Here is a 16,896-nt window from a genome sequence, read left to right as displayed (position 1 = left end):
ACATTATATTGTGATTGTCAATTTACTGTCACTACCTCTCACTAGGCTCTTGGGAAAAGAAACTCTGAACATCCTGCTGATTGTTGCATGCCCTAATACAAAGCATGACTCATGGTAGGCGCTTGATAAATATGCATTAAGTAAGTGAAAATAAAAGACACAGCGGTGCCAACAGTCTGTAATCTAAAATTTATCTACACTGTTTTAGCAAGGTCTATGAAAAAATGAGAGCTGGGCAGGGCCTTGGTAAAGCAGGAAATAGCTAAGCCGATCTTTGTCCCTGCTCTTTGGGTTCTATGCCTGATTCTTCTATTCTTCTTCTTTTTTTTTTTTTTTTAAAAAGAGCCATTTATTTATTTTAGGATTTATTTATTTATTTGAAAGGCAGAGTTGCACAGAGAGGAGAGGCAGAGAGCAGTCTTCCACCCGCTGGGTCACTCCCCAATTGGGTGCAATGGCCAGAGCTGTGCCGATTTGAAACCAGGAACCAGGAGCTTCCTCTGGGTCTCCTACCAGGGTGCAGGGTCCCAGGCCTTGGGCCATCTTCTACTGCTTTCCCAGGCCATAGCAGAGAGTTGGATTGGAAGTGGAGCGGCTGGGACTCGAACCCGTGGCCATGTGGGATGCCGGCACTGCGGGCAGCGGCTTTACCTGCTACGCCACAGCGTCGGCCCTTCTTCTTCTTTTTTTAATATAAAGATTTATTTATTTATTTGAAAGGCAGAGTTATAGGGAGAGGGAGAGACAGAGAAATTTTCTATCCAATGGTTCACTTCCCAAATGGCTGCAATGGCCAGGGCTGGCCAGACCAAATCTAGGTGCCAGGAGCTTCTAGGTCTCCCACGTGGATGTAAGGGCCCAAGGACTTGGGTCATCTTCCACTGCTTTCCCAGGAGCATTAGCAGGGAGCTGGATTGGAGTGGAGCAGTCAGGACCCCAACTGGTGTCCAAATGGGATGCTGGTATCACAGGTGGTGGCTTTACCCTCTACACCACAGTGCCACCCTTATTCTTTTCTTCTCCCCTCCCCTCTCCTCCTCCTCTCTCCTCTCTTCCCCTCTTCTCCACTCCTCTTCTCTTCTCTTCTCCTGAACATTTTTTACATCTGGGCTTTATTTAACTCAAACATGTAAGAAAAAAAATGATAATGGTTAAACTGGAATTATCAACACATCTACTGTTTTCCTAGAGAAAAAAAAGTTATGAAACACGTGTCTTTCTAGAAAACTCCCTAAAAATTAATGCTAAGAATTTATAATAGGACAAGAAGTTGGCAGCAGTGGGACATTTGGTACCTTTATAGCATGGTGGGTAGGTTTTGCCTTCTTCAGTCTCTGATTTCCCTAAGAAGTTTTGGATAATGATCTTGTCTTTGATACTTGAAAGTAGTTTCCAGTAATACTAAAGGTACGGTATTATCTCAGTCTGAGGTCATTCATTCCTTAAGGTTAGCCATGCATTTGTCTTCCAGATTTTTCTTCTTAGAATAAATTGTGCAGTGCTCTGCCAGATATGATAATTGTAATATTTTTTCTCTATATGGTGAAAATTATTCACTCATTCACTTGGGTGTTTTCCATGTTTGCACTCAATACTGTGTTATGCATCCATCAACAATAGTCAGACTGGAACCCTTTCCCAGCACAGCCTACTGGCCAGTGGAAAGATTACAAATAAATAAATATTAAAAAAAATTTGCTTCCAAGAATGAGATGGTAGAGACAGAGACTAAAGTGTGGGGAGGGGACCTAGTTAGGGTGATCGGGGACAACTTCCCTGAGAAGGTGACAATTTAGCTGAGACTTAAAGGATGAGCAAGGAGTCATGCCTTGGAAACAGGGTCACGTTAACCGCAGGTCAGTTAAAAATAACCCCCAGCCTCTCCAGCCTGAAGGTTGGACGTATGGGCTTAAAAGCTTCGCTGCCAGCACCAAAGATGGCGAGTGAAGGGGGCGGGGCTCGCGCGTTCCGATTGGCTAGTCCGGGGGTGGCGTCACGTGGCGGCCGCGGAGCATCCGGGCTCCCGGCGGCGGCGCTGCGGAGGCTCGCTGGAGAGGCGGCACGCAGGTGAGCTGGCAGCGGTGCGGCCGGCGCCTGAGCGCCGCGCGTCCAGACCATGGCGGGCTCCCTGCCTCCCTGCGTGGTGGACTGTGGCACCGGGTAAGACCCGCTCGGCGTCTACCCCCGCTCCTCCGCGGACCCGCTCCCGGCCCCGGGCACCTTGCCCTCACCTGGTGGTCGAGTTGCGCTCGCCGCTCCGGAACTCAGGGACCCATGACTGGGCACTGACAGTGGGGTCACTGCCTCCGGGGTCTCCGCGCGGCCCCCGCCGCTCCCATCAGGCGTAGCCCTGATGCTGTGATGTCCCTTTTGGGAAGGGCCACGAGAAGAAGGTGACTGAGGGGGAGGGACGTAGTGTCCAGTCCGTGTGCCCACTTCTCCTGGCCTGTCCCCTTCTCACGTGGCCCGGCGGGAGGGTGCCCTGGGCGCGCAGCCCCGCGCCGGCCTCCGGGATGGACACCCTGTCGGGAATCCGAGGTCAGCCGCATCTCACCTTGCTGGAGTGCCTCTTGGGCACCCATCACTGCGGGTGTATTTTTTTTTTAACGTCACTTACCTGCCGGCTAACGTTGCCCCTGCCCTCTGATGTTTGCTGGCCTTGGTTCTGTGCCCTCAGGCGCGTGTCATTTCTCCTGGCCCATGCTTTTTGCCGCCTACTTGTGGAGATATTTACATTGATTGCCAACTCCGACAGCCTGTGTAATGCCCACTCTGCTCTTTTCCAGGGTGAAAGGGCACACTCAGTATAACGTCTTGCTTTTAGTTTTGCGGAGACTTGCCTTTTTGTTTACACAAGATGTTTGAAAAGACTCCATTTTGGAAAAGCAGTGTAGATTTGGGAAAACCTGTTTGTGGTATAGGTTGGTCTTTTAGGGATGTGATGGCTTCTTGGGGTGTCAAGCTATTTAGAACGGACTTCAGGGAATGTCTTGTATTTCCAATCGCTGATTTTCAGCGAGATGATTGCTGATAGTTTGGGAATACAAGCTTGCTTGCTTGCATTGTGGGTTTAGTACTTAATAGCCCGGACATAAATGTAGCCTCTCAAAGATTTTTTTTTTTTTTTTTGAGAAGAGAGTTTAATCGTTTTGCCACAGAATATTTCATGGCTCAGTCTCCCTACCCTTGATTCTGTTGTGTAGAAAGATGCACTTGGTTTGGTTTCCCTGACAACCTTGTGGGGGTGTCGTCTTTAATTTGCTACAGTCCATCTCCTACTGATAGTTCTTTGCCTTTGCTGCTCAAGCCACCAGTGGTGGTTCCGGGCCAGGGAAAAATTGTGGCCTTTTTGTTTGTGCCAGTTTTTCTTTTTGAAATATTGTACTAGAAGTTTTTTGGCTTTTTAGTTTTTAGAAATTGCTTTAATACTCAAAACACAAGCCAGAATCAGTATTATGTTACAGTTCTCCCTCCAGTTGTTGAGGACCTAACTCTTCTCCTCTCTCCAGTTTCATTGTTCACCCTGCGCCCCTCTGGCCTGGCTGTGTTATGGGTGAAGGCAACATGTAGAAGTATTTTCCAATGTCACATTTGCATGTGAGGCTTTTGCTTTTGTATTTTTGGTCTGGCAAAAGCTATTGAAATAACGAAGCATTTCTTGTTTTGTAGCAGTCAAATAATGCTCACAGAGTTTGTCATACCTTTGACGTTAGTAAGCTGGGGGCCTTACTCATTCTTGCTATAAATATCTGAAATGTGCTCAGTTTAGATCTTTTGAGGTAGGTGATAAATGTAACTGCTCACTGGGACATTCGGCCTCAATAGATCTTTGTTTTGTGACACATGCTTCAGTTGTTGTAGGCTTTGGTGTTGAGACCTAGAAACTGTGTTAGGGAGTCTTCCCAGTGGGTTTCCCATGGACATAATTCTGTCATGGAAACTGCTGCAGTTAGCAGGCATGAATAGCCCATGTCTATTGTGTGGCCAGGAGCAGCCTGGATGCCCCTAACGTTACCTACTTTAATGTATTAGTAGTTCTTACATTTCCCCGACAGCTAAATTGGGTTTTGGATTGACTTTTGCCTCAAAATAGGACAAAAAGCAGTGCAATGGCAGATAAAAATAACCAAGACCAAGGGAAAGAATGGGCCTGGGAAATCACCCCAGACTGTAGACCATTGGTTGCTGTAGTTGGTCATCATCTGGCATGGGTTTTTCTATCTGATAATATCACAAAAGAACCATTGTTATGTAATTCCCGTCATCAGGAAGGAAGAGAAGTACCTGTTTCTCATTTGAAAAGGTTTTTTTAGTACTAAATGCTAAAAGAAAAATTTGACATTGAATGATACATAGTGGGCACTAATGATTTAGTCGATAGTGCTCTGAACAATGTCTATTAGAATGTTTTGTGCTAAACAGTGTTCTAAGTAATGATAACAGGGTACTGAATAACAGTGTATTAAACAGTGTCCTAAGTAATGATAACAGTGTACTGAATAACAGTGTATTAAACAGTGTTTCATCCTGGTAACCTCAAGTTTCTGATAAACCGACCAGCTGGGTGAAAGCCCGAGTGCCGGGGGCCGGTATAATACAGAAAAAGGGATGTGATATATCCAAAAATAAAGGTTCATCTATTTAAAGGAATGACTAGGCGGCATAGTTTTCAGTTTCCCACAAGTCCAGCGTCACTTCTCTTAACTGTACTTCTTTAATGAAGACTTTTGCATTTTAAAATTTATTTTGAAGTACTTTCAAATATATTGAAAACTGGAAGAGAACAAAAAATGATTGTGCTCTTCTAGTTTCACCTATTAACATTTACTTCATTATTTTGTGTATGTTTACACATGTTTTAACTATTTTTCTTTTTTAGAAGAATTATTTATTTGGGAGGCAGAGAGAGAGGGAGAAAATCCTCATCTGCCAGTTCACTCTGCAAATTCTCACCATAGCTGGGGCTGGGCCCAGGCCAGGCCCAAGTCTGGGAACCAGGAACTAAACCCAGGTTTCCCATGTGGGTGGTTTCCCCAATTACTTACAGGGTCATCACTGCCTCCAAGGGTCTGCATTAGCAGGAGGCTTGTGTCAGGAGCCAGAGCCAGGAATTGAAGCCAGGTGCTGCAGTATGGGATGTGGGTGTCTGAACCACTGGACCCAATACCTACTATTATCACTTACTGCTTTTTTTAAAAAATATTTATTTATTCATTTGAAAGGCAGAGGTGTAGAAAGGCAGAGGCAGAGGCAGAGAGAGAGAGAGAGAGAGAGAGAGAGAGAGGTTTTCCATCTGTTGGTTCACTCCCCAAATGGGCGCAACTGCCAGAGTTGCGCCAGTCTGGAGCCAGGAGCCAGGAGCCTCCTCCGGGTCTCCCAAGTGGGTGCAGGGGCTTAAGCACTTGGGCCATCTTCTACTGCTTTCCCAGGTCATAGCAGAGAGCTGGATTGGAAGTGGAGCGGCTGGGACTCGAACCGGCGCCCATATGGGCTGTGGTGCTGGCATTACCCGAAACACCACAGCACCAGCCCCTATTTACTACTTTTTAGAATGGTTTGAGACTAAGTTGTAGACATCATACTCTTTTTTTTTTTTTTTAAAGATTAGTTAATTTATTTGAAAGGCAGAGTGACAGAGGTAGGGAGATAGAAAAAGATCTTGGCGTTTGCTGGTTCATTCCCCAAATGCCTACAACAGCTGGGACAGTGCCAGGCCACAGGCAGGTGCCAAGAACTCATCCAGCTCTCCCATGTGGGTGGTAGGAACCCAAGTGCATAGGGCATCATCTGCTACTTCACAGCGTGTGCGTTATCAAGAAGCTGGATTGGAAGGAGAGGAGAGACTTGATTCCAGGAATTTTTTTTAAGATTTATTTATTTGAAAGGCAGTTTTAATAGGGAGGGAGAGAGAGATGTCTTCCATCCATGGGTCACTGTCCAAATGGCTGCAAAGGCTGGGTCTGAGCCAGGCTGAACCAGAAGTATGTATATGTGTGTGTGTGTGTGTGTGTGTGTTTATCTATATATATATTTAAAAATTTATCTCGGGTTTTTTTTTTTTTGAAAACATCATACTCTTTTACATCATAATTCAGTGTCTGCCTTCTGAGAATAAGTCACTTTTTTTTTTTATTTAACAGAGTTAGACAGTGAGAGAGAGAGAGACAGAGAGAAAGGTCTTCCTTCCATTGGTTCACCCCCCAAATGGCTGCCATGGCCGGCGCTGCGCCAATCTGAAGCCAGGAGCCAGGTGCTTCTTCCTGGTCTCCCATGCGGGTGCAGGCGTCCAAGCACTTGGGCCATCCTCCACTGCCATCCTGGGCCGCAGCAGAGAGCTGGACTGGAAGAGGAGCAACCCGGACTAGAATCCGGTGCCCATATGGGATGCCGGTGCTGCAGGGGGAGGATTAACCAAGTGAGCCACAGTGCCGGTTCCGAGAATAAATCACTCTTATATACAATCACAGACCAATTGCAAAATCAGAAAACTTGAATACAATACAATACAATACAATACAATAGTATTCCCCGTGTTCATGAGAACAGTCCCCATTTATATATATATATATATATATATTTTTTTTTTTTTTTTGACAGGCAGAGTGGACAGTGAGAGAGAGAGAGAGAGAGACAGAGAGGAAGGTCTTCCTTTTTCGTTGGTTCACCCCTCAATGGCCGCTGAGGCCGGCGCGCTGTGGCCTGTGCACCGTGCTGATCTGAAGCCAGGAGCCAGGTGCCTCCTCCTGGTCTCCCATGGGGTATAGGGCCCAAGCACCTGGGCCATCCTCCACTGCACTCCGTGGCCACAGCAGAGAGCTGGCCTGGAAGAGGAGCAACCGGGACAGAACCGGCACCCCGACCGAGACTAGAACCCGGTGTGCCGGCGCTGCAGGCGGAGGATTAGCCTATTGAGCCGCGACGCTGGCCCCCATTTATATATTTTAAGGAATCTCGCCTTCTCTCCCATCTAGCACCATACATTGCATTTGTTGTTGTCTTGTCTTTTGAGTCTCATTTAATTTGGAACAGTTTGTTATTTTATTTTTTTTGTCTTTCAAGACGTTGACATTTTTGATAGCCAGTTATGTATGATGTCCTTCAATTTAGGTTTGTCTGGTGTTTCCTAAGATAGATACAGCATATGTATTGTCAGGAATGCCACAAAAGTGATGTTGATCTTAGTGTGTCCCATCTAAAGGTTTAAGATGCTGAGTTGCTTTATTCTTGGTGAAATTCACTTGGCTTATTGGGTAGGGTGATGCCCCGTAGGTTTCTCACTGTATAGTTATTATTTTTCCCTTTGTGATAATAGGTCATTTGTGGGGAGATATTTTATGTCCATACTGTTCTTCCTTAAGCACTCACTCATTAGTTTTAAGTATGCATTGGTGATTTTTGACCAAATTGGTTATTTACAGTGATGGTTGCAAGATGCTGATTTTTTTAGCTGTTGTATTCTGACTTTATTGCTCAGTTAGCATTTTACTATAAAGAACTTTTCTATATTCCCTATTCATTTTTTTAAAAAAAATTATTTATTTAATTGAAAGTCCAAGTTACACAGAAAGAGGAGAGGTAGAGAGAGAGAGAGGTCTTCCCTCTGATGGTTCACTCCCCAATTGGCTGCAACGGCTGAAGCTTTGCCGATCTGAAGCCAGAGCCAGGAGCTTCTTCTGGGTCTCCCACATTGGTGCAGGGGCGCAATGACTTGAACCATATTCTACTGCTTTCCCAGGTCATAGCAGAGAGCTGGATTTGAAGTGGAGCAGCTGGGACTCGAACTGGCACCCACATGGGATGCCGGCACTGAAGCCGGTGGCTTTACCTGCTATGCCACAGTGCCGGCCCCTATTCCCTATTCATTTGTGTACTGTCCTTATAGATTATCATTTAAAGTATTATATCCATTATGTCATCATTATATTCAGTGGGTAATTATTATTACCATCATTTGTTTTGATGCTTCCATTGTTCCATAATCTTTTTTTTTTTTTTTTTAAAGATTTATTATTTGGGCCGGTGCCGCAGCTCACTAGGCTAATCCTCCGCCTGGCGGTGCCGGCACACCGGGTTCTAGTCCCGGTCGGGGCGCTGGATTCTGTCCCGGTTGTCCCTCTTCCAGGCCAGCTCTCTGCTGTGGCCTGGGAAGCCAGTGGAGGATGGCCCAAGTGCTTGGGCCCTGCACCCCATGGGAGACCAGGAGAAGTACCTGGCTCCTGCCTTCCAATCAGCGCGGTGCGCCGGCTGCAGCGCGCAGGCCGTGGTGGCCATTGGAGGGTGAACTAACGGCAAAGGAAGACCTTTCTCTGTCTCTCTCTCTCACTGTCCACTCTGCCTGTCAAAAAAAAAAAAAAAAGATTTATTATTTGAAAGGCAGAGTTAAAGGGAGAGGGGAAGAGAGAGAGAGAGGTCTTCCATCCACTGATATACTCCACAAATGTCCCCAGTGGCCAGGACTGGACCAGGCTGAAACCAGGATCCAGGAGCTTCCTCTAGGTCTCCCATGTGGGTATAGGGACCCAAGCACTTGGACCATCTTCTGCTTTCCCATGGCCATTAGCAGGGAGCTGGATCTCAAGCAGAGCAGCTGGGACTCAAACCAGTGACCATAAGGGATGCCAGTGCTGCAGGCAGGGGTTTAACCTGCTATGCCACAATGCCCCATATTCTTCAGATATGTTTCTTTCATTTTTTGAGCATTCTGCTAAGACTGCAATGACAGCCTTGTGTATGCATACATCTTTTTTTTTTTTTTTAATATTTATTTGAGAGGCAGAGTTACAGACAGAGGGAGAGACAGAGAGAGGCCTTCAATCCGCTGGTTCACTCTCTACATGGCCGCAACAGCTGGAGCTGGGCCTATCCGAAGCAAGGAGCTAGGTACTTCTTCTGTGGGTGCAGGGGCCCAAGCACTTGGGCTATCTTCCACTGCTTTCACAGGCACTTTAGCAAGGAACTGGATCAAAAGTGGAGCTGCCGGGAATTGAACTGCCATCCATATGGGATGCTGGTGCTGCAGGCAGCAGGCCCCAATTTAAATTTCTTATATGTGAAGGTAAGCATCTTTTCATATGATTAAAAGCCATTTAAAAAAAATTAGATTATTTATTTCAGAGGCAGAGTTACAGAGAGGGAGAGACAGAGAAATCTTTCATCCACTGGTTCATTTAATGGCCGGTGCTGGACCAGGCTGAAGCCAGGAGCCAGGAGCTTCTTTTTTATTCATATATATATATATATATACACATATATATAAAATAAAAATAATATATATTTTATTTTTATTTATTTTTTATTTTTTTATTTGACAGTAGAGACAGTGAGAGAGACAGTGAGAGAGACAGAGAGAAAGGTCTTCCTTTCGTTGGTTCATCCCCCAAATGGCTGCCACAGCCAGCGCTGTGCCAATCTGAAGCCAGGAGCCAGGTGCTTCTTCCTGGTCTCCCATGCGGGTGCAGGCGTCCAAGCACTTGGGCCATCCTCCACTGCCCTCCCTGGCCACAGCAGAGAGCTGGACTGGAAGAGGAGCAACCCAGACTAGAACCCGGCGCCCGTATGGGATGCCGGCGCCGCAGGGGGAGGGTTAACCAAGTGAGCCAAGGTGCCAGCCCCAGGAACTTCTTTCAGGTTCAGAGCTCCCATGTATGTGGGCCATTTTCCACTGCTTTCTCAGGTGTTTTAGCAGGGAGCTGGATGGGAAGTGGAGCAGCTGCAACTCGAACTGGCACCCATATGGGAGGTCAGCAGTGCAGAGAGCAGCTTTACTCGTCACGCCACAGCGCTGGCCCCGTGCTTCTTTATTTTTAGTGCTGTTTGTATATTAGGGTATGTTGGGCTCCATAGACATCTCCAGGTTCCGTAATTTGTTAGGACTCATGGGGTCATGGTAAAAACAGCCAAGAGAAAAGGTATGTGGTGAAGAATGGAGGAAACCAGTGCAAGCTGCCAGAGCCTTTTCCCAGTGCCATCGTATTGGGTCCACTTCCTTCTTTCCTTCAAAGGAAAGTTCTGACAACGTGTATGAAGCTGCTTACTGGGAAGCTCGTTACAATGTAGCACCCCAGGTTTTCATTGGGGACTAGTCATGCAAGCATATACCAGAATTCCATGGTTCTCAAAGGGGGCAGGGGTTTGATATAAACCATGTTGTTTGCACAAGTCTAGGCACAATGAGCCCCTCTTCTCATTTAGGGGATGGTAGGGGGTCCTCTGAAAGTTTAAGTTCCTGGATGTTAGCCAGAGGCCACACTTGCAGGCAGACCTTTCTAAGGACAGCAGTTTCTGGCCTACTAACTCTGTTCTGCACATAAGGCTATTAACACTTTGTGACATTAATTTGCATTTACATTTTCGCTATTTATCGTTTGTCTTTTACCATGCAAAGTTTTTTTTTTTTTAGGATTTATTTATTTGAAAGGCAGAAAGAGAGAGAAAGACAGAGGTCTTCCATCTACTGGTTCCCTCCCCAATTGGCCGCCCATTGGAAGCCAGGAGTCAGGAGCTTCTTTACTTCCAGGTCTCCCACCAGGGTGCAGGGGCCCAAGGACTTGGGCCATCTTCTGCTTCTTTCCCAGGCCATAGCAGAGAGCTGGATGGGAAGTGGAGAACCGGGACTCGAAGTGATGCCCATATGGGATGCTGGCACTGCAGGTGGTGGCTTTATCTGCTACACCACAGCGCTGGCCCCACTGTGCAAACTTTTTAAAACAGCGTCAGATTTTTTCATTTTTTTCCCCGCTTATTCTAGATTTTGAGTCAGTTATAATTTAGAAAGTTTTTTGTTTTCATTCTGATTACTTGGTGGTTTAAAAATTTTTTTCATTTAAATCTCTTATCCCTTTGGAATTAATCTGGAGGTATGGTGTGAGAAGTGGACCCAGTCGAATCCAATTCTTCTTCCCCTTGGCTATCCTATTTGTCTCAGTATTACGTTAAAAAAAAAAAAAAAAACCAAACAATTACTGGAGCTGCTGCTTTTATCATGTAGTAAATTTGTACAGTTGTGTTTATTTCTGGATTTTGTTTTGTGTAACATTAGTCTGTGGTTTAATCATGCAGCTGCACCACAGAGTTTTAATTACTGAGGCATTTAGAATGTTTAATATCTGATAGTGTGGCCTCCCCTGCTCATTTGGTTCTTTTTCAGGGTTTTCTCTCTGTTTTTAGTTCCTCCAAATGAACTTTATAATAAATTTTTTTAGTTTCAGGGGGAGAAAAGCCTGACAGGATTGAAAAAAATTTATTTACTTCTCATGTTGTTGAAAGGGAAGAAGGTATGGAGGGGGAGCAAAGGAGGGAGGGAGTGCCAGTCACCCCTCAAATGGCTGCTATGGCCGGCGTGCTGCGCCGATCTGAAGGCAGGAGCCAGGTGCTTCTTCCTGGTTTCCCATGCGGGTGCAGGGACCCAAGCACTTGGGCCGTCCTCCACTGCCCTCCTGGGCCACAGCAGAGAGCTGGACTGGAAGAGGAGCAACTGAGACTAGAACCTGGCGCCCATGTGGGATGCCAGTGCTGCAGGCAGAGGATTAACGAAGTGAGCCATGGCGCCAGCCCCCCAACTGCTGTTTTTTTTTTTTTTTTTTTTAATTTTCATTTATTTGAAAGGCAGAGATTGGTGCATGCATACACACACACGCACATAGACTAAATTACCTTTCATTTGGTTCACCCTCCAAATGCCTGTAGCAGCTGGGGCTGGGCCAGACCAAAGCTGGGAGCCTGGAGCCATCATCTGCTGCTTCCAGTGATGAATTAGCAGAAAGCTGGATAAGAAACAGAGTAGCTGGAACTCAAAATGGCACTTCAGTATGGGGTACTGGTGCTCCAAGTGGCAGCTTAACCTGCTATGCCACAACTCAACACCAGCCCTACTCTAATTACTCAGTGGCCAGTATCTCTAAGCATGTGTTAAATAGGAGTGGAGTTTGCATTCTTTTGTTCCTGACTTGTGAAATAGCTTATGGTGTTTCTAAAATAAGTAAGATGCTGGCTTTTGGAGTGCTCTCTGTGTGTGGTGTGCTAATATAAATACATAAACATCTGTATGCATATATATCATTAATAAAGTATGCCAATTTGTATTTTTTGGAGGAATATTTATGGCAGGAATGAGTGTTGAATATTGCCAGATATCTTTACCATAAATACAATGTGTTTCTTCCTTAGTTAATATGATGGATTATGTTAATGGATTTTATTTGTTTACTTGAAAGTCAGAGTTACACAAGAGAGACAAGGAGAGGCAGAGAGAGGTCTTCATCCAATGGTTGACTCCCCAGACGGCCACAACGGCTAGAGTCGCGCCGATCTGAAGCCAGGAGCCAGGAGCTGCTTCTGGGTCTCCCACATTGGTGCAGGGGCCCAAAGACTTGGGCCATCTTGTACTGTTTTCCCAGGCCATAGCAGAGAGCTGGATTTGAAGTGGAGCAGCTGGGACTTGAACTAGTGCCCATATAGGATGCCGGCACTGCAGGCAGCAGCTTTACCTGCTGTGCCACAGTGCCAGCCCCATTATACAACTTTTGTGTTTTGAAATAATCCCCACTCATTCAGGATACATTTTTTTTAAAAGATTTATTTATTTATTTGAAATTCAGAGTTACACAGAGAGAGTAGAGGCAGAAAGAGAGGTCTTCCATCCTCTGGCTTACCTCCCAGTTGGCCACAATAGCCGAAGCTGAGCCCATCTGAAGCCAGGAGCCAGGAGCTTCTTCTGGGTCTCCCAGGTGGGTGCAGGGGCCCAAGGACTTGGGCCATCTTCTGCTGCTTTCCCACGCCATAGCAGAGAGCTGGATTGGAAGTGGAGCTGCTGGGTTGAACTGGCGCCCATTTGGGATGCCGGCACTGCAGGTGGCAGCTTAACCCACTGTGCCACAGTGTTTTTTTGATGTGCATATGGATTCTGTTTGTTACTTTTTAGATTTTTCCCATCAATATAAGTGTGACTAATTTACAATTTTGATTTGTCTTTGTCAGGTTTTGGGGTCAGTGTTAAGACTTTCTTTATATGACAAATTAAATTTTTCTGCTTTTCTATGTTCCGATATGGTGTTGGAGCAGAATTTTTAATTAATTTTTTAAAAAAATATTTATTTATTTATTTGAAAGTCAGAGTTATAGAGAGAGAGAGAGAGAGAGAGAGAGGTCTTCCATCCACTGGTTCACTCTCCAGATGGCTGGAGCTGCACTGATCCAAAGCCAGGAGCCAGGAGCTTCTTCCAGGTCTCCAATGCGAGTGCAGGGGTCCAAGGACCTGGGCCATCCTCTACTGCTTTCCTAGGCCATAGCAGAGAGCTGGATCGGAAGTGGAGCAGCCGGACTTGAACTGGTGCCCATATGGGATGCTGGCGCTTCAGGTCAGGGCATTAACCCGCTGTGCCACAGTGCCAGCCCCAATTAATTAATTTTTAAATAGATTTTATATATTTATTTGAGGTGTAGAGTTACAGAGAGAGGGAAAGACAGAGAGAAAGATCTTTCATGTGCTGGTTCACTCCCCAAATGGCCGCACTGGCCTGAGCTAGGCCCATCCATAGCAAGGAGCCAGGAGCCAGATTTGGAAAGAGAGCTTTCATCCACTGCTTTGTTCCCCAAATGACCTCAAGAGCCCAGGCTGCAGCCAGGAGCCTGGAACTCCATCTTGGTCTCCCCCAAGGATGGCAGGAGTCCATGTAGTTGGGCCGTCTTCCAATGCTTTTCCAAGCACATTAACAGAGAGCTGAATCAGAAGTGGAGCAGCTAGGACTATTACTGGTGCTCTGATTTGGGATGGCAGTTTTTTTTTTTTTTTTTAAGATTGATTTATTTATTTGAAAGGCATAGTTACAGAGAAGCAGAGGCAGAGAGAAAGAGAGAGAGAGAGAGAGAAAGAGAAAGAGGTCTTCTATCCGCTGGCTCACTCTCCAAATGGCTGCAATGGCTGGAGCTGGGCCAATCCAAAGCCAGAAGCCAGGAGCTTCCTCTGGGTCTTCCCAGGTGGGTGCAGGGGCCCAGGTCTTGGGCCATCTTCTACTGCTTTCCCAGGCCATAGCAGAGAGCTGGATCAGAAGTGGAGCAGCTGGGACTCGAACTGGCACTGCAGGCCGGGGCTTTAACCTTCTGCAACATAGCACCAGCCCCATAGTAGGTTTTTAAAATGTTTAGGTGGAAAAGCCTTTTTGATTTTAATTTCTGCTTTTGTTCCATTTTGGCTACAGAGTGCAGTTGTGTTATTTCTGTTCTTTGGACTTCATTTGTTTGTGGTTTAAGATGGTTTGTGTATGTTCTATATATTCTTGAGGAGGAGGGATATTCTGTTAATGAGTTCAGAGTTCATGTATCTTTGTGAAGTACCTTATTACTTATTTAGGTCTTCCAAATTTGTCATTGTTGTGTGCTAGATCTGTCTTGGTGTTATTGGTATTTTTTTTCTTAAGATTTTGTTTATTTATTTATTTGAAAGAGTCACAGAAAGGGACAGGGAGAGAGATCTTCTGTCTGATGATTCACTCCCTAATTGCCCACAACAACCAGAGCCAGGTCAGGCCCAAGCCAGCAGCCAGGAACTAGATAAGGGCTTCTCACACCCGAGGCGAAAACTCAAGTACTTGAGCCATCATCTGCTGCTTTTCCAGACACATAAACAGGAAGCTCGGTTGGAAGTCGAGTGACCAGGACTTGAACCAGGCACTGGGGTATGGGATGCAGGCATCTTAAGTGGTGGCTTAACCCACTTGCCACAATGCCTATCCTTAATGTGTTTCTTATTTCTCTAGTAGTTTTCTGTTTTATGAATATTATGACTGTTTCATTGGCTACCTACATATAGATAATTTGTATTTTTACTTGAGTTATTGTTTTATCATTATAAAGGGTCTTCCTTTGAGTGTTTTCTAGCCTGAATTTTCTCTCTCTCTCTCTCTTTTTGATTCAGTAATTTTAATGCAACTTACAAAGCATTCAGGTTACAGCACCAAGTTAATAAGAAGAGACCAGTTTTACCGCAGCAGAGCCTTTGTCTGAATTCTCTTTTGTTAGATATGGAGATGTGTGATTCCTGCTTGCTTCTCACTGTATTTGCTTGGTATGTGAATATATGTGTATTTTTTATGATGTCCTCTTTTATTTTTATTTTTTTAGAAAGATTTAGTTATTTATTTGAAAGGCAGAGTTACAGAGAGGCAGAGGCAGAGACAGAGGCAGAGAGACGGAGGGGTGGGTCTTCTGCTGATTCACTCCCTAGATGGCCACAATGGCTGGAGCTTCGTCATTCTGAAGCCAGGAGGCAGGAACTTCTTCCTAGTCTCCTGCAGGGGCCCAAGGACTTGGACTGTGCTCTTCTGCTTTCCCAGGCCATAGCAGAGAGCTGGATTGGAGGTAGAGCAGCTGGGACTTGAACTGGCACTCATATGGTGTCGCTCCCCCTCTTCGTGGAGGAACGACACTAAGCCCTGCCTAGGCTTCATATCCGAGTCACGGCACCATTATGTCGCTCCCCCTCTTCATGGAGGAACGACACAGGACCCTGCGCTGTTCTTTTGTCTGCTCGGCCCTCCCCGGGTTTGCTGCTGGTTCTTCCCGGGTTGGCTACCGACCCTTCCACCTCCGTGGAAGGGCGGTTCCCCCTGGCCACTTTCCCCACTTCCGCGGGGGAGCGGCACACCGCCGGCCGGCTCTCTCGGGGGCTGCACAGGTGTTCCTTCAGATAGATGTTCCCCTCAGATGTTCCTGGTGCATGTTGTCTCTCTCCTCCTTTATAGTCCTCTTCCACCAATCCCAACTCGGCTGCCCACACGCCGAGTACGCTGCTCTCCTCCAATCAGGAGCAGGATCAGCTCCTGGAGGTCATCACTCAAGTTGGCCAGAGGCAGCTGCGTAGAAGCTGTTTCCTCCTCTCCCAGCGCCATATTGTGGGAGAGCAGATGCATAGGATAAGTCTTAATTCCAGTAACTTAGTCTAGTCCGAGTTGCTCCCCACAATATGGGATAATGGCACTGCAGGTAATGGCTTTACCCGCTATTTCATAGTGTTGGCCCCTATATATTTATTATTATCCTTTCTGAATTGTTTGTTTTATTTCTCTCATACTCAGTGTATTTGCTGGATTTTTTGCTTTTGTTAGGTTGTCTTTTAGTGGGTGACTTAAGCTCATTTAGGCTCAGCAGTGCTGAATCAAGAGCATTTATTTATAAATGTTTGTTTATATCATCAATATATTTAGCCTTGGTTTTGCCATATTGATTTGTATTAAGTTTATTCACGTCTATTTCAATATAATCTTTTACTGTGTAGTTGATTATATTTGATTTATATATTTTTTGGTGGACTTTAGGGCAGGTTGTATTTCTGTCTAGTGATTAACCTTATGTATACTCCTTTTATTTGTAGCTGTTTTCTAATGGCTGTTAATTATGAGCAATAATGAAATTAGCTTGTAATCTCTTCTTCCTCTTCCCCCTTTTTCTCTCCCAGCATCTGATTCTATTTTATTTTAGTTTAACTTTTTTGAATGTAACTTTTTATTTATGTATTTTACTGCAGTGCTGTGGCAACAAAATGACATTCCTATACCAAAACATATATACACCAACATTAAGATGTTTCATTACACCACTGCTAGAATATTTAGCTTTTTGTAGGAAACATAAGCATGTAAGATGGCCACACCAAATAATTTTCTATTTTTTTCTTAATCTTAGTTTTCTTAATAATAATTTTATCAATGCCAATGTTAATAGAGCAGTAAATTATTTGGGTGATGGAGTGTGTGTATGGGAATAATTCAGCTGTGTTATGCTGTAACTGTTACGCTGTAACTGCTAGAATAATCTCACACACACCAAATAGGAACAGTCACCATAATTAAGGGCTAGTTTCTGTTGTTAGTTGCACAATGATAAAATACTTTTGAAAATATG

At 45.3% G+C, this 16,896-nt stretch overlaps 1 protein-coding gene across 12 annotated transcripts in view; it reads left to right on the top strand.

Annotated features, from left to right (window-relative positions):
* Positions 1–1,952: 1,952 nt before the first annotated feature.
* Positions 1,953–16,896, top strand: part of ACTR3B (actin related protein 3B) — a 121,353-nt gene continuing 106,409 nt past the window's right edge. For 5 of the 12 annotated variants that reach the window (XR_016210371.1, XR_016210372.1, XR_016210368.1 and 2 more), the window contains exon 1: positions 1,993–2,160. Coding sequence is in view for 1 of the 12 variants with exons in the window: in XM_008263927.5 (XP_008262149.1) it covers positions 2,117–2,160 (44 nt within the window). In the remaining 11 variants the exon portion in view is untranslated. Of the gene's footprint in view, positions 2,161–16,896 lie in introns of all 12 variants that reach the window. The other 7 variants (XR_016210370.1, XM_008263930.5, XM_051857099.3 and 4 more) reach the window with 5 other exon arrangements.

This window comes from Oryctolagus cuniculus, chromosome 7 (genome assembly GCF_051225735.1).
Source record: "Oryctolagus cuniculus isolate XC-2025 breed Fujian yellow rabbit chromosome 7, ASM5122573v1, whole genome shotgun sequence".
NCBI lineage: Eukaryota > Metazoa > Chordata > Mammalia > Lagomorpha > Leporidae > Oryctolagus > Oryctolagus cuniculus.
Note: the sequence above shows the minus strand (reverse complement) of the source record. Positions and strands in the feature narration are given on the sequence as shown.